General features: G+C 49.8%; 1 protein-coding gene across 1 annotated transcript; it reads right to left on the reverse strand.

Annotated features, from left to right (window-relative positions):
* Positions 1-232: 232 nt before the first annotated feature.
* On the reverse strand, positions 233-20,900 carry NECTIN4 (nectin cell adhesion molecule 4). Its single transcript, XM_075261807.1, has 9 exons — positions 20,855-20,900; positions 20,436-20,789; positions 19,750-20,040; positions 19,547-19,658; positions 16,003-16,154; positions 5,232-5,379; positions 1,434-1,515; positions 1,163-1,234; positions 233-783 (listed from the first exon to the last, which is right to left on the reverse strand). Exons 1-9 carry the CDS (start codon positions 20,898-20,900, stop codon positions 484-486), a joined length of 1,557 nt encoding a protein of 518 aa, XP_075117908.1. The 3' UTR covers positions 233-483.
* Between the last annotated feature and the right edge of the window lie 433 nt (positions 20,901-21,333).

Raw genomic sequence — 21,333 nt, forward strand, 5'->3', positions numbered from 1 at the left:
GATGTAACAGAAAGACAAAACCGATTCAGCCATTGCAACGGTACGAGATCCGGCCAATATTCCAGCATGATAAGCTTCACAAGTACCAGGCATTTGTCCAAACTATACAAAGGTCTACACTGGGATATCCAGCAAGGCCCAGTCTGTTCCGGACCCAGAGGAGCAAAATTCAGAATTGTCAAGGGATTGTAGAGGTCAAGCATTCAGTCCTGGGGACATGTCAATGCGTTGGGATCATTGGGGGTAATACCTGACATCACCAACACCCCACATTGTGATGTGCACAATTCAACAAAGAATTATTGGAGGTAACAAATGGATCAGGATCTTCAGATGGCAGGAATGGCTTGGAACAATCCAGTCTAACAATTGGCCACATCTGTCCTGCAGCTGAAAAATCTCCCAACGCCACCACAAAACAAGTCTGTTATCATATAGTGTCATTGCTCCTCAACTACAATGGAAGAGTCTTCTATGTCACAGTTATACGAGGTGTCCTCGGCCATTTATGTAGATCCCATTAGTAGATGGTTTGGCTCGTAGAGTCCCATTCTCCTGATAAAAATGGGTCATTCCCTGCTTAATGAATGGTTGGGTGGACAAGACTCCAGTGCTCCCTAGCTCGCTTAGCTCCAGTTCTTTCTCTTCCATAGGTTCCTCCTGTGTTCCCTCATCTTCCTCCTTTACATCCTCGTCTGGAACGGTGGCCAGCAGCTCCGTCTGAGTCTCGATTTCCCGCACAGTTGTCAGTGTGGAGTAGCTGCGCCTGTCCGCCTCTTCTCCCTGGTGGAAAGCATTACATTGTCATCAGGACTATATCATGTCCAGCTAAGTACGTAGTAACATAGGTCCCATAGGACAGAGCTCACTCCAGTGTCTGACTGGCCCAACAGTAGATGGAAGTGACATCTCAAGGGCCTACATGAAAGTGACGCCTATCCATCTACTTCCATCAGGAAACAGAAGCTGTTGGAGAAGCCAAGGCTTCATGGTCCTCTGCATCCCCCTATATGATGTGAGGAACATCTCTAGGGCCCGATGTTTAACCTAAACCCATGTCCTATAAGGACCGGGTGAGCACTGGTCTAACCGTCCCATTGTGGTGGATGAGGGTACATGCCGTCTACGACTTCAAGGGCCTGTAATTACAAGACATGCTTACCAACATGGAGCTGATACTGGGGTCCCTCAGGCTGTCGGAGTGATGTCCTCTCAGATGCATGGTCTCTTCTAACTAAGAACACACAGAAATACCAATTGTTATCACTCGGTCTGTACGTATATGGTGACCACTGGCCTCGTCCTGTCCTGAGACATCCCCATCCTCTACTACGTACCCCCAAATCAACCACTTCTAAACCCCTAATGTAGCAGCGAGGAATGAGACTTCCCTCATCCTCAGGACAGCATTGAGATATTCGGAAATGTCTTACCTGCATCCTTGTGTCTGTGCTGGCCGTGTTAGAGTTCAGTCTCCTCCGCGATGTCTGTCTGGACAGCGTTGAAAGCTCCTCACTGAAATATAAGACCCAAAACATACCGCAAAGGATGAGGTCTGACCGCTCAAGTATCACATGGATGCAGCACTGACCACTCTACCGTCACATGGACACAGCACTGACCGCTCTACCGTCACATGGACATCACACTGACAGCTCTACCATCACATGGATGCAGCACTGACCACTCTACCATCACATGGACACAGCACTGACCGCTCTACCGTCACACGGACACAGCACTGACCGCTCAAGTATCACATGGATGCAGCACTGACCACTCTACCGTCACATGGACACAGCACTGACCGCTCTACCGTCACATGGACATCACACTGACAGCTCTACCATCACATGGATGCAGCACTGACCACTCTACCGTCACACGGACACAGCACTGACCGCTCAAGTATCACATGGATGCAGCACTGACCACTCTACCATCACATGGACACAGCACTGACCGCTCTACCGTCACACGGACACAGCACTGACCGCTCAAGTATCACATGGATGCAGCACTGACCACTCTACCGTCACATGGACACAGCACTGACCGCTCTACCGTCACATGGACATCACACTGACAGCTCTACCATCACATGGATGCAGCACTGACCACTCTACCGTCACACGGACACAGCACTGACCGCTCAAGTATCACATGGATGCAGCACTGACCACTCTACCATCACATGGACACAGCACTGACCGCTCTACCGTCACACGGACACAGCACTGACCGCTCAAGTATCACATGGATGCAGCACTGACCACTCTACCGTCACATGGACACAGCACTGACCGCTCTACCGTCACATGGACATCACACTGACAGCTCTACCATCACATGGATGCAGCACTGACCACTCTACCATCACATGGACACAGCACTGACCGCTCTACCGTCACACGGACACAGCACTGACCGCTCAAGTATCACATGGATGCAGCACTGACCACTCTACCATCACATGGACACAGCACTGACCGCTCTACCATCACATGGACACAGGACTGACCACTCTACTATCACACGGACACAGGACTGACCGCTCAAGTATCACATGGATGCAGCACTGACCACTCTACCATCACATGGACATCACACTGACCGCTCTACCATCACATGGACATCACACTGACAGCTCTACCATCACATGGACACAGGACTGACCACTCTACCATCACACGGACACAGGACTGACCGCTCAAGTATCACATGGATGCAGCACTGACCACTCTACCATCACACGGACACAGGACTGACCGCTCAAGCATCACATGGACACCGCACTGACCGCTCTACCATCACATGGACATCACACTGACCGCTCTACCATCACATGAACATCGCTCTGACCACTCTACCGTCACATGGACACAGCACTGACCACTCTACCATCACACAGACACAGGACTGACCTCTCAAGTATCACATGGATGCAGCACTGACCACTCTACCGTCACATGGACATCACACTGACAGCTCTACCATCACATGGATGCAGCACTGACCACTCTACCATCACATGGACACAGCACTGACCGCTCTACCGTCACACGGACACAGCACTGACCGCTCAAGTATCACATGGATGCAGCACTGACCACTCTACCGTCACATGGACACAGCACTGACCGCTCTACCATCACATGGACATCACACTGACAGCTCTACCATCACACGGACACAGGACTGACCGCTCAAGTATCACATGGATGCAGCACTGACCACTCTACCATCACACGGACACAGGACTGACCGCTCAAGTATCACATGGATGCAGCACTGACCACTCTACCGTCACATGGACATCACACTGACAGCTCTACCATCACATGGATGCAGCACTGACCACTCTACCATCACATGGACACAGCACTGACCGCTCTACCGTCACACGGACACAGCACTGACCGCTCAAGTATCACATGGATGCAGCACTGACCACTCTACCGTCACATGGACACAGCACTGACCGCTCTACCATCACATGGACATCACACTGACAGCTCTACCATCACACGGACACAGGACTGACCGCTCAAGTATCACATGGATGCAGCACTGACCACTCTACCATCACACGGACACAGGACTGACCGCTCAAGTATCACATGGATGCAGCACTGACCACTCTACCGTCACATGGACATCACACTGACAGCTCTACCATCACATGGATGCAGCACTGACCACTCTACCATCACATGGACACAGCACTGACCGCTCTACCATCACATGGACATCACACTGACAGCTCTACCATCACATGGACACAGGACTGACCACTCTACCATCACACGGACACAGGACTGACCGCTCAAGTATCACATGGATGCAGCACTGACCACTCTACCATCACACGGACACAGGACTGACCGCTCAAGTATCACATGGATGCAGCACTGACCGCTCTACCATCACACGGACACAGGACTGACCGCTCAAGTATCACATGGATGCAGCACTGACCACTCTACCATCACACGGACACAGGACTGACCGCTCAAGCATCACATGGACACCGCACTGACCGCTCTACCATCACATGGACATCACACTGACCGCTCTACCATCACATGAACATCGCTCTGACCACTCTACCATCACATGGACATCACACTGACCACTCTACCATCACACAGACACAGGACTGACCGCTCAAGTATCACATGGATGCAGCACTGACTGCTCCACCATCACATGGACATCACACTGACCACTCTACCGTCACATGGACATCACACTGACCACTCTACCATCACATGGACACAGCACTGACCACTCTACCATCACACAGACACAGGACTGACCGCTCAAGTATCACATGGATGCAGCACTGACTGCTCCACCATCACATGGACATCACACTGACCACTCTACCGTCACATGGACATCACACTGACCACTCTACCATCACATGGACATCACACTGACCACTCTACCATCACATGGACATCACACTGACCACTCTACCGTCACATGGACATCACACTGACCACTCTACCATCACATGGACATCACACTGACCACTCTACCATCACATGGACATCACACTGACCACTCTACCGTCACACGGACACAGGACTGACCGCTCAAGTATCACATGGATGCAGCACTGACCACTTTACCATCACACAGACACAGGACTGACCGCTCAAGTATCACATGGATGCAGCACTGACCACTCTACCGTCACATGGACATCACACTGACCACTCTACCATCACATGGACATCACACTGACCACTCTACGGTCACACGGACACAGGACTGACCACTCTACCGTCACATGGACACAGCACTGACCACTCTACCATCACATGGACACAGCACTGACCACTCTACCATCACATGGACACAGCACTGACCACTCTACCATCACATGGACACAGCACTGACCGCTCTACCATCACATGGACACAGCACTGACTGCTCCACCATCACATGGACACAGCACTAACTGCTCCTCCATCACATGGACACAGCACTGACTGCCCCACCATCACATGGACACAGCAATGATCGCTCTACCATCACATGGACACAGCACTAACTGCTCCTCCATCACATGGACACAGCACTGACCGCTCTACCATCACATGGACACAGCACTGACCGCCCCACCATCACATGGACACTGCACTGACGCTCTACAATCACACGGACACCGCACTGACCGCTGCTTGGTCCAGTCACATATTGTCACCCTCTCCAAGACTCACATTTTCTCTGACAGTCTCTTTGTCTTCCTCTTGTGATGTCGGTTCACTAGGATCACAATTATCACCAGTATGAGCACCAGGAGTGCAGTCACTATCGCCACAGATACCAAGGAGACTGACATGAGGTCCACGTTACGGGGTTCACTGACTGGAGAAGAAAAGAATGTTAGAAGGTTTTCTGTAGTTACCTCCTCACAGCTGGGCTCTACAATGAAGGGCACCGGATCTTCAGATGACATCCCTAACCTCCAGAATGTCAGACTGATCCCATGAGATCACCACAATCCCCAGAATGTCAGGTCTGATCCAAAAGATTACTACAACTGCTAGAATGTCAGGCTGATCCCCAAGGTCACCACAACCACCAAAATGTCAGGTCTGATCCCTGAGGTCACCACAACCACCAGAATGTCAGGCTGATCCCCAAGGTCACCACAACCACCAAAATGTCAGGCTGATCCCCAAGGTCACCACAACCACCAAAATGTCAGGTCTGATCCCTGAGGTCACTACAACCACCAGAATGTCAGGCTGATCCCTGAGGTCACCACAATCCCCAGAATGTCAGGCTGATCCCTGAGGTCACCACAATCCCCAGAATGTCAGGCTGATCCCTGAGGTCACCACAATCCCCAGAATGTCAGGCTGATCCCTGAGGTCACCACAATCCCCAGAATGTCAGGCTGATCCCTGAGGTCACCACAATCCCCAGAATGTCAGGCTGATCCCTGAGGTCACCACAATCCCCAGAATGTCAGGCTGATCCCTGAGGTCACCACAATCCCCAGAATGTCAGGCTGATCCCTGAGGTCACCACAATCCCCAGAATGTCAGGCTGATCCCTGAGGTCACCACAACAACCAAAATGTCAGGCTGATCCCTGAGGTCACCACAACCACCAAAATGTCAGGCTGATCCCTGAGGTCACCACAATCCCCAGAATGTCAGGCTGATCCCTGAGGTCACCACAATCCCCAGAATGTCAGGCTGATCCCCGAGGTCACCACAATCCCCAGAATGTCAGGTCTGATCCCTGAGGTCACCACAATCCCCAGAATGTCAGGTCTGATCCAAAAGATTACTACAACCGCTAGAATGTCAGGCTGATCCCCAAGGTCACCACAACCACCAGAATGTCAGGCTAATCCCTGAGGTCACCACAATCCCCAGAATGTCAGGCTGATCCCTGAGGTCACCACAATCCCCAGAATGTCAGGTCTGATCCCTGAGGTCACCACAATCCCCAGAATGTCAGGCTGATCCCTGAGGTCACCACAATCCCCAGAATGTCAGGCTGATCCCTGAGGTCACCACAATCCCCAGAATGTCAGGTCTGATCCCTGAGGTCACCACAATCCCCAGAATGTCAGGCTGATCCCTAAGGTCACCACAATCCCCAGAATGTCAGGTCTGATCCCTGAGGTCACCACAATCCCCAGAATGTCAGGTCTGATCCCTGAGGTCACCACAATCCCCAGAATGTCAGGTCTGATCCAAAAGATTACTACAACCGCTAGAATGTCGGGCTGATCCCCAAGGTCACCACAACGACCAGAATGTCAGGCTGATCCCTGAGGTCACCACAATCCCCAGAATGTCAGGCTGATCCCAGAGGTCACCACAATCCCCAGAATGTCAGGCTGATCCCTGAGGTCACCACAATCCCCAGAATGTCAGGCTGATCCCTGAGGTCACCACAACAACCAAAATGTCAGGCTGATCCCTGAGGTCACCACAACCACCAAAATGTCAGGCTGATCCCTGAGGTCACCACGATCCCCAGAATGTCAGGCTGATCCCCGAGGTCACCACAATCCCCAGAATGTCAGGTCTGATCCCTGAGGTCACCACAATCCCCAGAATGTCAGGTCTGATCCAAAAGATTACTACAACCGCTAGAATGTCAGGCTGATCCCCAAGGTCACCACAACCACCAGAATGTCAGGCTGATCCCTGAGGTCACCACAATCCCCAGAATGTCAGGCTGATCCCTGAGGTCACCACAATCCCCAGAATGTCAGGCTGATCCCTGAGGTCACCACAATCCCCAGAATGTCAGGTCTGATCCCTGAGGTCACCACAATCCCCAGAATGTCAGGTCTGATCCCTGAGGTCACCACAATCCCCAGAATGTCAGGTCTGATCCAAAAGATTACTACAACCGCTAGAATGTCAGGCTGATCCCCAAGGTCACCACAATCCCCAGAATGTCAGACTGATCCCTGAGGTCACCACAATCCCCAGAATGTCAGGCTGATCCCTGAGGTCACCACAATCCCCAGAATGTGAGGCTGATCCCGAGGTCACCACAATCCCCAGAATGTCAGGTCTGATCCCTGAGGTCACCACAATCCCCAGAATGTCAGGCTGATCCCTGAGGTCACCACAATCCCCAGAATGTCAGGCTGATCCCCGAGGTCACCACAATCCCCAGAATGTCAGGCTGATCCCTGAGGTCACCACAATCCCCAGAATGTCAGGCTGATCGAAAAGATTACTACAACCGCTAGAATGTCAGGCTGATCCCCAAGGTCACCACAACCACCAAAATATCAGGTCTGATCCCCGAGGTCACCACAACCCCCAGAATGTCAGGCTGATCCCCGAGGTCACCACAATCCCCAGAATGTCAGGCTGATCCTTGAGGTCACCACAATCCCCTGAATGTCAGGCTGATCCCTGAGGTCACCACAATCCCCAGAATGTCAGGTCTTATCCCCGAGGTCACCACAACCCCCAGAATGTCAGGCTGATCCCCGAGGTCACCACAATCCCCAGAATGTCAGGTCTGATCCCTGAGGTCACCACAATCCCCAGAATGTCAGGTCTGATCCAAAAGATTACTACAACCGCTAGAATGTCAGGCTGATCCCCAAGGTCACCACAACCACCAGAATGTCAGGCTAATCCCTAAGGTCACCACAATCCCCAGAATGTCAGGCTGATCCCTGAGGTCACCACAATCCCCAGAATGTCAGGCTGATCCCTGAGGTCACCACAATCCCCAGAATGTCAGGTCTGATCCCTGAGGTCACCACAATCCCCAGAATGTCAGGCTGATCCCTGAGGTCACCACAATCCCAGAATGTCAGGCTGATCCCCGAGGTCACCACAATCCCCAGAATGTCAGGTCTTATCCCTGAGGTCACCACAACCCCCAGAATGTCAGGCTGATCCCTGAGGTCACCGCAATCCCCAGAATGTCAGGTCTGATCCCTGAGGTCACCACAATCCCCAGAATGTCAGGTCTGATCCCTGAGGTCACCGCAATCCCCAGAATGTCAGGTCTGATCCCTGAGGTCACCACAATCCCCAGAATGTCAGGTCTTATCCCCGAGGTCACCACAACCCCCAGAATGTCAGGCTGATCCCTGAGGTCACCGCAATCCCCAGAATGTCAGGTCTGATCCCTGAGGTCACCACAATCCCCAGATTGTCAGGTCTGATCCCTGAGGTCACCACAATCCCCAGAATGTCAGGTCTGATCCAAAAGATTACTACAACCGCTAGAATGTCAGGCTGATCCCCAAGGTCACCACAACCACCAGAATGTCAGGCTAATCCCTAAGGTCACCACAATCCCCAGAATGTCAGGCTGATCCCTGAGGTCACCACAATCCCCAGAATGTCAGGTCTGATCCCTGAGGTCACCACAATCCCCAGAATGTCAGGCTGATCCCCGAGGTCACCACAATCCCCAGAATGTCAGGCTGATCCCCGAGGTCACCACAACCCCCAGAATGTCAGGCTGATCCCTGAGGTCACCACAATCCCCAGAATGTCAGGCTGATCCCTGAGGTCACCACAATCCCCAGAATGTCAGGCTGATCCCTGAGGTCACTGCAATCCCCAGAATGTCAGGCTGATCCCCGAGGTCACCACAATCCCCAGAATGTCAGGTCTGATCCCTGAGGTCACCACAATCCCCAGAATGTCAGGTCTGATCCCTGGGGTCACCACAATCCCCAGAATGTCAGGTCTGATCCAAAAGATTACAACAACCGCTAGAATGTCAGGCTGATCCCCAAGGTCACCACAATCCCCAGAATGTCAAACTGATCCCTGAGGTCACCACAATCCCCAGAATGTCAGGCTGATCCCTGAGGTCACCACAATCCCCAGAATGTCAGGCTGATCCCGAGGTCACCACAATCCCCAGAATGTCAGGTCTGATCCCTGAGGTCACCACAATCCCCAGAATGTCAGGCTGATCCCCGAGGTCACCACAATCCCCAGAATGTCAGGCTGATCCCCGAGGTCACCACAATCCCCAGAATGTCAGGCTGATCGAAAAGATTACTACAACCGCTAGAATGTCAGGCTGATCCCCAAGGTCACCACAACCACCAAAATATCAGGTCTGATCCCCGAGGTCACCACAACCCCCAGAATGTCAGGCTGATCCCCGAGGTCACCACAATCCCCTGAATGTCAGGATGATCCCTGAGGTCACCACAATCCCCTGAATGTCAGGCTGATCCCTGAGGTCACCACAATCCCCAGAATGTCAGGTCTTATCCCCGAGGTCACCACAACCACCAGAATGTCAGGCTGATCCCCGAGGTCACCACAATCCCCAGAATGTCAGGCTGATCCCTGAGGTCACCACAATCCCCAGAATGTCAGGTCTGATCCAAAAGATTACTACAACCGCTAGAATGTCAGGCTGATCCCCAAGGTCACCACAACCCCCAGAATGTCAGGCTGATCCCCGAGGTCACCACAATCCCCAGAATGTCAGGTCTGATCCCTGAGGTCACCACAATCCCCAGAATATCAGGTCTGATCCAAAAGATTACTACAACCGCTAGAATGTCAGGCTGATCCCCAAGGTCACCACAACCACCAGAATGTCAGGCTGATCCCTGAGGTCACCACAATCCCCAGAATGTCAGGCTGATCCCTGAGGTCACCACAATCCCCAGAATGTCAGGCTGATCCCTGAGGTCACTGCAATCCCCAGAATGTCAGGCTGATCCCCGAGGTCACCACAATCCCCAGAATGTCAGGTCTGATCCCTGAGGTCACCACAATCCCCAGAATGTCAGGTCTGATCCCTGAGGTCACCACAATCCCCAGAATGTCAGGTCTGATCCAAAAGATTACTACAACCGCTAGAATGTCAGGCTGATCCCCAAGGTCACCACAACCCCCAGAATGTCAGGCTGATCCCCGAGGTCACCACAATCCCCAGAATGTCAGGTCTGATCCCTGAGGTCACCACAATCCCCAGAATATCAGGTCTGATCCAAAAGATTACTACAACCGCTAGAATGTCAGGCTGATCCCCAAGGTCACCACAACCACCAGAATGTCAGGCTGATCCCTGAGGTCACCACAATCCCCAGAATGTCAGGCTGATCCCTGAGGTCACCACAATCCCCAGAATGTCAGGCTGATCCCTGAGGTCACTGCAATCCCCAGAATGTCAGGCTGATCCCCGAGGTCACCACAATCCCCAGAATGTCAGGTCTGATCCCTGAGGTCACCACAATCCCCAGAATGTCAGGTCTGATCCCTGAGGTCACCACAATCCCCAGAATGTCAGGTCTGATCCAAAAGATTACTACAACCGCTAGAATGTCAGGCTGATCCCCAAGGTCACCACAATCCCCAGAATGTCAAACTGATCCCTGAGGTCACCACAATCCCCAGAATGTCAGGCTGATCCCTGAGGTCACCACAATCCCCAGAATGTCAGGCTGATCCCGAGGTCACCACAATCCCCAGAATGTCAGGTCTGATCCCTGAGGTCACCACAATCCCCAGAATGTCAGGCTGATCCCCGAGGTCACCACAATCCCCAGAATGTCAGGCTGATCCCCGAGGTCACCACAATCCCCAGAATGTCAGGCTGATCGAAAAGATTACTACAACCGCTAGAATGTCAGGCTGATCCCCAAGGTCACCACAACCACCAAAATATCAGGTCTGATCCCCGAGGTCACCACAACCCCCAGAATGTCAGGCTGATCCCCGAGGTCACCACAATCCCCTGAATGTCAGGATGATCCCTGAGGTCACCACAATCCCCTGAATGTCAGGCTGATCCCTGAGGTCACCACAATCCCCAGAATGTCAGGTCTTATCCCCGAGGTCACCACAACCACCAGAATGTCAGGCTGATCCCCGAGGTCACCACAATCCCCAGAATGTCAGGCTGATCCCTGAGGTCACCACAATCCCCAGAATGTCAGGTCTGATCCAAAAGATTACTACAACCGCTAGAATGTCAGGCTGATCCCCAAGGTCACCACAACCCCCAGAATGTCAGGCTGATCCCCGAGGTCACCACAATCCCCAGAATGTCAGGTCTGATCCCTGAGGTCACCACAATCCCCAGAATATCAGGTCTGATCCAAAAGATTACTACAACCGCTAGAATGTCAGGCTGATCCCCAAGGTCACCACAACCACCAGAATGTCAGGCTGATCCCTGAGGTCACCACAATCCCCAGAATGTCAGGCTGATCCCTGAGGTCACCACAATCCCCAGAATGTCAGGTCTGATCCCTGAGGTCACCACAATCCCCAGAATGTCAGGCTGATCCCTGAGGTCACCACAATCCCCAGAATGTCAGGCTGATCCCTGAGGTCACCACAATCCCCAGAATGTCAGGCTGATCCCTGAGGTCACCGCAATCCCCAGAATGTCAGGTCTGATACCCGAGGTCACCACAATCCCCAGAATGTCAGGTCTGATCCCTGAGGTCACCGCAATCCCCAGAATGTCAGGTCTGATCCCTGAGGTCACCACAATCCCCAGAATGTCAGGCTGATCCCTGAGGTCACCACAATCCCCAGAATGTCAGGCTGATCCCTGAAGTCACCACAATCCCCAGAATGTCAGGTCTGATCCCTGAGGTCACCACAATCCCCAGAATGTCAGGCTGATCCCTGAGGTCACCACAATCCCCAGAATGTCAGGCTGATCCCTGAGGTCACCACAATCCCCAGAATGTCAGGTCTGATCCCTTAGGTCACCACAATCCCCAGAATGTCAGGCTGATCCCTGAGGTCACCACAATCCCCAGAATGTCAGGTCTGATCCCTGAGGTCACCACAATCCCCAGAATGTCAGGTCTGATTCAAAAGATTACTACAACCGCTAGAATGTCGGGCTGATCCCCAAGGTCACCACAACCACCAGAATGTCAGGCTGATCCTTGAGGTCACCACATTCCCCAGAATGTCAGGTCTGATCCCTGAGGTCACCACAATCCCCAGAATGTCAGGTCTGATCCAAAAGATTACTACAACCGCTAGAATGTCAGGCTGATCCCCAAGGTCACCACAACCACCAAAATATCAGGTCTGATCCCCGAGGTCACCACAACCCCCAGAATGTCAGGCTGATCCCCGAGGTCACCACAATCCCCAGAATGTCAGGCTGATCCTGAGGTCACCACAATCCCCAGAATGTCAGGTCTGATCCCTGAGGTCACCACAATCCCCAGAATGTCAGGCTGATCCCTGAGGTCACCACAATCCCCAGAATGTCAGGCTGATCCCTGAGGTCACCACAATCCCCAGAATGTCAGGCTGATCCCTGAGGTCACCACAATCCCCAGATTGTCAGGCTGATCGAAAAGATTACTACAACCGCTAGAATGTCAGGCTGATCCCCAAGGTCACCACAACCACCAAAATATCAGGTCTGATCCCCGAGGTCACCACAACCCCCAGAATGTCAAGCTGATCCCCGAGGTCACCACAATCCCCAGAATGTCAGGCTGATCCCTGAGGTCACCACAATCCCCTGAATGTCAGGCTGATCCCTGAGGTCACCACAATCCCAAGAATGTCAGGTCTTATCCCCGAGGTCACCACAACCCCCAGAATGTCAGGCTGATCCCGAGGTCACCACAATCCCCAGAATGTCAGGTCTGATCCCTGAGGTCACCACAATCCCCAGAACGTCAGGTCTGATCCAAAAGATTACTACAACCGCTAGAATGTCAGGCTGATCCCCAAGGTCACCACAACCACCAGAATGTCAGGCTGATCCCTGAGGTCACCACAATCCCCAGAATGTCAGGCTGATCCCTGAGGTCACCACAATCCCCAGAATGTCAGGTCTGATCCCTGAGGTCACCACAATCCCCAGAATGTCAGGCTGATCCCTGAGGTCACCACAATCCCCAGAATGTCAGGTCTGATCCCTGAGGTCACCACAATCCCCAGAATGTCAGGTCTGATCCAAAAGATTACTACAACCGCTAGAATGTCGGGCTGATCCCCAAGGTCACCACAATCCCCAGAATGTCAGGCTGATCCCTGAGGTCACCACAATCCCCAGAATGTCAGGTCTGATCCCTGAGGTCACCACAATCCCCAGAATGTCAGGCTGATCCCTGAGGTCACCACAATCCCCAGAATGTCAGGCTGATCCCCAAGGTCACCACAATCCCCAGAATGTCAGGCTGATCCCTGAGGTCACCACAATCCCCAGAATGTCAGGTCTGATCGAAAAGATTACTACAACCGCTAGAATGTCAGGCTGATCCCCAAGGTCACCACAACCACCAAAATATCAGGTCTGATCCCCGAGGTCACCACAACCACCAGAATGTCAGGCTGATCCCTGAGGTCACCACAATCCCCTGAATGTCAGGCTGATCCCTGAGGTCACCACAATCCCCAGAATGTCAGGCTGATCCCTGAGGTCACCACAATCCCCAGAATGTCAGGCTGATCCCCGAGGTCACCACAATCCCCAGAATGTCAGGTCTGATCCTTGAGGTCCCCACATACCACCAGAATGTCAGGCTGATCCCCAAGGTCACCAAAACCCCCAGAATGTCAGGCTGATCCCTGAGGTCACCACAATACACTGAATGTCAGGCTGATCCCTGAGGTCACCACAATCCCCAGAATGTGTCAGGTCTGATCCCTGAGGTCACCACAATCCCCTGAATGTCAGGATGATCCCCGAGGTCACCACAACCCCCAGAATGTCAGGCTGATCCCCAAGGTCACCACAACCACCAGAATGTCAGGCTGATCCCTGAGGTCACCACAATCCCCAGAATGTCAGGCTGATCCCTGAGGTCACCACAATCCCCAGAATGTCAGGTCTGATCCCTGAGGTCACCACAATCCCCAGAATGTCAGGCTGATCCCTGAGGTCACCACAATCCCCAGAATGTCAGGCTGATCCCCAAGGTCACCACAATCCCCAAAATGTCAGGTTGATCCCTGAGGTCACCACAATCCCCAGAATGTCAGGTCTGATCCCTGAGGTCACCACAATCCCCAGAATGTCAGGCTGATCCCTGAGGTCACCACAATCCCCAGAATGTGTCAGGTCTGATCCCTGAGGTCACCACAATCCCCTGAATGTCAGGATGATCCCCGAGGTCACCACAACCCCCAGAATGTCAGGCTGATCCCCAAGGTCACCACAATCCCCAGAATGTCAGGTTGATCCCTGAGGTCACCACATTCCCCAGAATGTCAGGCTGATCCTCAAGGTCACCACAACCCCCAGAATGTCAGGTCTGATCCCCGAGGTCACCACAATCCCCAGAATGTCAGGTCTGATCCCCGAGGTCACCACAATCCCCAGAATGTCAGGTCTGATCCCTGAGGTCACCACAACCCCCAGAATGTCAGGCTGATCCCCGAGGTCACCACAATCCCCAGAATGTCAGGCTGATCCCCGAGGTCACCACAATCCCCAGAATGTCAGGCTGATCCCTGAGGTCACCACAATCCCCAGAATGTCAGGTCTGATGACTATCGGTGTCCTGTGGTTTAGAATAATCCATCTGTTCAGCCATCTTACATCTGCTGTCCCATTCCATATATTTTGGTGGTGGGGTGTGTAGTGTGACTGCTGGATTCATGTTGGGGAAGGTGTTGGTGACATCTTTGGCTGTGGGACAGGAGAAGGTGACATTTTTGCTTTGCATAAACTGTTCTTTGAAGTGGCGGCTCCGCCCTGACACTGAATGGATGACTCCATGGGAGGTCACGGTTAATTCTGTGTGACACTAGGTGCCATCTATAAAGCCCTATTCCAGGTAGTATACAATAGCAGCCACATATCCCTGAGCCCCTATGTGCCCACATTGCAGCCCTACCGCCATTCATAAGAGACTTCTGATTAGACCAGAAGATGTAGACGCTCACACAATCCTTGTCCTAGGAATGGAGGGAGCCACCAGTCACCCACCTCCCCATAATACGTACGATAGGTCTGATCATTGTAGTAGGGACGTAAAGGTCCATCTTTGCATCATCACATCTTTAGGGAAGGTTTATCATAGGTTCCAACATAGATCAAAAGCATCAAAGAGATGGAAGAGACCTCCACTGAGATATGGAAGACACCAAAATACATGGACAGCCCAAGAAGACAGAGACAAGCTTACCAAAGTGTGGACAGAGAGAGTCATCCCAAGAGGTGGACAGAGAGAGGCTTACCAAAGGGTGGACAGAGAGAGTCATCCCAAGAGGTGGACAGAGAGAGGCTTACCAAAGGGTGGACAGAGAGAGTTATCGCAAGAGGTGGACAGAGAAAAGCTTACCAAAGGGTGGACAGAGAGAGGCTTACCAAGGGATGGACAGAGAGAGGAATCCCAAGAGGTGGACAGAGAGAGGAATCCCAAGAGGTGGACAGAGAGAGGAATCCCAAGAGGTGGACAGAGAAAAGCTTACCAAAGTGTGGACAGAGAGAGGAATCTCAAGAGGTGAACAGAGGACAGCCTAGTTATCCCAACTTGTGGTACTGCCCCCCCCCCCCCCCCACCTATGATATTTACTCTACCTGTGATGGTAACGGTGGCACTGGCTCGTCTAATGGTGTGACCATTGGTAGCCTCACAGATGTAGACGCCAGCGTCCTCGGCACGGATCGGTTCTGTAAAGCTCAGCTGGTTTCCTTCTGTCCTCACATCTTTGGGGAGTGAACCATTGACCCTGGAAATAAGGGAAGGAGACCCGTTATTATTACATGGGGCTGCTGTGGAATCCCTGTAGTCCTATGTAACATCACACATAAGACATCAATGAGGTAGTGCCCTGGTATGAGCACATGTGAGGGGCCCCGGGGGTGATACTCTATAACACTAGGTCTAGGCCAGTACCCCCAGTGTCTGGCAGTGAAGGAGTTACCCCAGAGGAACAGGATTTGTCTTCATGGACACAAGTAGCAGCTCGCATGGAGAGGAGTGGCCGATGACATCATCATGAACTGGTCCAGCCAGAATCTCAAGGCTCAACTTTCCCACAGACTTGCTGGTTTGGCAGAAAACAGGGGTTTGTTTGGACCTGACATCAGGTGTTGTGAGATCGTAGGTGACCCCGGCGTGGACGATTATAGGGAGCCGCGGGCCTATAGATTCCTGTTCACATGCACTCGAGCATTACACAAAAAGCTGGAAATTGTGGCTCACACAAACAACAAGCACATCTTCTCTATACAGTGACTGTCCGTGATCTAACCTGCGGAAGGGAGGGGTGATGGCGTGTGCGTGTGTGTATGTGTAATGTGTATATATAATGTGTATGTGTGTGTGTAATATCATTGTAGAGGATATATAGTCCTAGGAGCCCTGACAGTGTCATACACTATGTATTATATATATATATAGTCCTAGGAGCCCTGACAGAGTCATACACTATGTATTATAGATATATATAGTCCTAGGAGCCCTGACAGTGTCATACACTATGTATTATAGATATATATAGTCCTAGGAGCCCTGACAGTGTCATACACTATGTATTATAGATATATATAGTCCTGGGAGCCCTGACAGTGTCATACACTATGTATTATAGATATATATATATATAGTCCTAGGAGCCCTGACAGTGTCATACACTATGTATTATAGATATATATAGTCCTAGGAGCCCTGACAGTGTCATACACTATGTATTATAGATATATATAGTCCTAGGAGTCCTGACAGTGTCATACACTATGTATTATAGATATATATAGTCCTAGGAGCCCTGACAGTGTCATACACTATGTATTATAGATATATATAGTCCTAGGAGCCCTGACAGTGTCATACACTATGTATTATAGATATATATAGTCCTAGGAGCCCTGACAGTGTCATACACTATGTATTATAGATATATATATAGTCCTAGGAGCCCTGACAGTGTCATACACTATGTATTATAGATATATATAGTCCTAGGAGCCCTGACAGTGTCATACACTATGTATTATAGATATATATAGTCCTAGGAGCCCTGACAGTGTCATACACTATGTATTATAGATATATATAGTCCTAGGAGCCCTGACAGTGTCACACACTATGTATTATAGATATATATAGTCCTAGGAGCCCTGACAGTGTCATATACTATGTATTATAAATATATATAGTCCTAGGAGTCCTGACAGTGTCATACACTATGTATTATAGATATATATAGTCCTAGGAGCCCTGACAGTGTCATACACTATGTATTATAGATATATATATACTCCTAGGAGTCCTGACAGTGTCATACACTATATATTATAGATATATATAGTCCTAGGAGTCCTGACAGAGTCATACACTATGTATTATAGATATATATAGTCCTAGGAGCCCTGACAGTGTCATACACTATGTATTATAGATATATATAGTCCTAGGAGCCCTGACAGTGTCATACACTATGTATTATAGATATATATAGTCCTAGGAGTCCTGACAGTGTCATACACTATGTATTATAGATATATATAGTCCTAGGAGCCCTGACAGTGTCATACACTATGTATTATAGATATATATAGTCCTAGGAGTCCTGACAGTGTCATACACTATGTATTATAGATATATATAGTCCTAGGAGCCCTGACAGTGTCATACACTATGTATTATAGATATATATATATAGTCCTAGGAGCCCTGACAGTGTCATACACTATGTATTATAGATATATATAGTCCTAGGAGCCCTGACAGTGTCATACACTATGTATTATAGATATATATAGTCCTAGGAGTCCTGACAGTGTCATCCACTATGTATTATAGATATATATAGTCCTACGAGTCCTGACAGTGTCATACACTATGTATTATAGATATATATAGTACTAGGAGTCCTGACAGTGTCATACACTATGTATTATAGATATATATATAGTACTAGGAGTCCTGACAGTGTCATACACTATGTATTATAGATATATATAGTCCTAGGAGCCCTGACAGTGTCATACATTATGTATTATAGATATATATAGTCCTAGGAGCCCTGACAGTGTCATACACTATGTATTTTAGATATATATAGTCCTAGGAGCCCTGACAGTGTCATACACTATGTATTATAGATATATATAGTACTAGGAGTCCTGACAGTGTCATACACTATGTATTATAGATATATATAGTCCTAGGAGCCCTGACAGTGTCATACACTATGTATTATAGATATATATATAGTCCTAGGAGCCCTGACAGTGTCATACACTATGTATTATAGATATATATAGTCCTAGGAGCCCTGACAGTGTCATACACTATGTATTATAGATATATATAGTCCTAGGAGCCCTGACAGTGTCATACACTATGTATTATACATATATATAGTCCTAGGAGTCCTGACAGTGTCATACACTATGTATTATAGATATATATAGTCCTAGGAGTCCTGACAGTGTCATACACTATGTATTATAGATATATATATAGTCCTAGGAGCCCTGACAGTGTCATACACTATGTATTATAGATATATATAGTCCTAGGAGCCCTGACAGTGTCATACACTATGTATTATAGATATATATAGTCCTAGGAGCCCTGACAGTGTCATACACTATGTATTATAGATATATATAGTCCTAGGAGCCCTGACAGTGTCATACACTATGTATTATAGATATATATAGTCCTAGGAGTCCTGACAGTGTCATACACTATGTATTATAGATATATATAGTCCTAGGAGCCCTGACAGTGTCATACACTATGTATTATAGATATATATAGTCCTAGGAGCCCTGACAGTGTCATACACTATGTATTATAGATATATATAGTCCTAGGAGCCCTGACAGTGTCATACACTATGTATTATAGATATATATAGTCCTAGGAGCCCTGACAGTGTCATACACTATGTATTTTTTATAGATGAGTGTCTACAGTGGAGACATTTGGACGCGGACTTAGCTTTTGTAGGGCACAGAGAAGTATTATTTTGGACAGACGGTTCAGGAGGAAGACAGAGGTGTCTGCAGGAGGTCGTTGCGGTCATACTGAGGAGTTTGCAGTGGCCAGACTGTACTGCAAATCTGTGCCAGGCTTATTGATAAGTCCTGTCCTTTGATCTGTTACCTGGTCCAGGTGTATCGGAGTGTTGGGTGTCCGTCACAGACGCATTTCAGAACGGCATCACTTTTTCCCACAAACCAGTGCTCATGACCTTGTATGTTGACATCAGCCAGGTCTGTTGGTAAATGGAGAAGACATGTTAGTATGTTCTGTACTACACGGCACTGGTATGTATTCCAGGAACACCTGGACATGTATGTACTCACATTCCACCTCCAGCACATGTGTGATCCTCTTCTCCTGCTGGAACACGGGGTGCGACACCACACAGGTCAGCAGCTTCTTGTGCATACTACGCGTTGGAACAACGAAAAATTCACTGGTCACTGAGGCAGATCGAGTGTGAGAATATGTCTTAGATGTGTTGGTCCCAGACACTTCGGTCTCCCAGGTCAGGCTGGGTGCAGGGTTCCCTTCAGCTGTACAGGATGCAGCCAAGGTCAGTCCTACACCCTCCACCAGAGGAGGACCAGGGTTCAACGTTGGCAGAGGTGGAACTAGACAGCAAAAGAAAAGAAATTGATGAGAACCATGAGAGAAACCCACTGCCCCTATACCGAGAGATGTGGGGGTGTCCATTATACAATAAACCTAGAACCCACCCACGTGTGGAAAATGTAACTTAGACAGCCTAGGACATGGAGGATTGAGACTAATGCCGATAAAGGTGGAGAAGATGTCTACACAACCCATTTAGCACCCCCATGTATATCCCACCCACTCCACTCTGCACTCCCCTACATGAATCTTCCCCACACCACTGTGTGCCCCTCCTCTGTATCCTACGCGTTCCCACCCACCCACACACTGGACTTTCTCGAGTCATTATATACCTATATGTACAATTCCTGCCCACCTCACATGGTGCACGTTACCCAAAGTCTGTCCTTACCCAGCACCTTCAGCACCATTTCAGTTTCAAAGGTTCCTTTTGGGAAGGTGTAGACTCGACACTGGTAGACTCCTTCATCTGCCTGGACCACGTTCTTCAGAATTATTGTCCCATCTTCTGGACTTAGGGGAGATTTTTCCTTCACTCGTCCTTCATATTCTTCAGTTACATGAGCCCCAAACTCCGTGTTCAGGATGGCAATCTGCAGGTTCTGACCAGTTATGGATTTCTTTGACCAGATAACTTGAGTAACCTTCTCTTTTTCTTGGGCTTCATAATAACATGTAAGAGAGACATCTAATCCCAGGACTGCTGAGACACCTTTCTCTGTCGTCACAATGCCTGCCAAACACACTGTGAAGGATGAGAGAAGAAAGAAGTCAATAAGTCAATAATACAAGACATGGTCACCATCTTACACCATCTGATCCTGCTCAGTGCTCTAAACCAAGACCTGGGCACCATCTTATAACGTCTAATCCTGCTCAGTGCTCTAAACCAAGACATGGACACCATCTTACACCATCTAATCCTGCTCAGTGCTCTAAACCAAGACATGGACACCATCTTACACCATCTGATCCTGCTCAGTGCTCTAAACCAAGACCTGGGCACCATCTTACACCATCTAATCCTGCTCAGTGCTCTAAACCAAGACATGGGCACCATCTTACACCATCTAATCCTGCTCAGTGCTCTAAACCAAGACGTGGGCACCATCTTATAACGTCTAATCCTGCTCAGTGCTCTAAACCAAGACATGGACACCATCTTACACCATCTGATTCTGCTCAGTGCTCTAAACCAAGACGTGGGCACCATCTTACACCATCTAATCCTTCTTTCTGTTCTAACCCAAGACGTGGGCACCATCTTATAACGTCAAATCCTGCTCAGT

The sequence above is a fragment of the Leptodactylus fuscus genome, unplaced genomic scaffold, assembly GCF_031893055.1.
Source record: "Leptodactylus fuscus isolate aLepFus1 unplaced genomic scaffold, aLepFus1.hap2 HAP2_SCAFFOLD_412, whole genome shotgun sequence".
NCBI classification, from domain to species: domain Eukaryota; kingdom Metazoa; phylum Chordata; class Amphibia; order Anura; family Leptodactylidae; genus Leptodactylus; species Leptodactylus fuscus.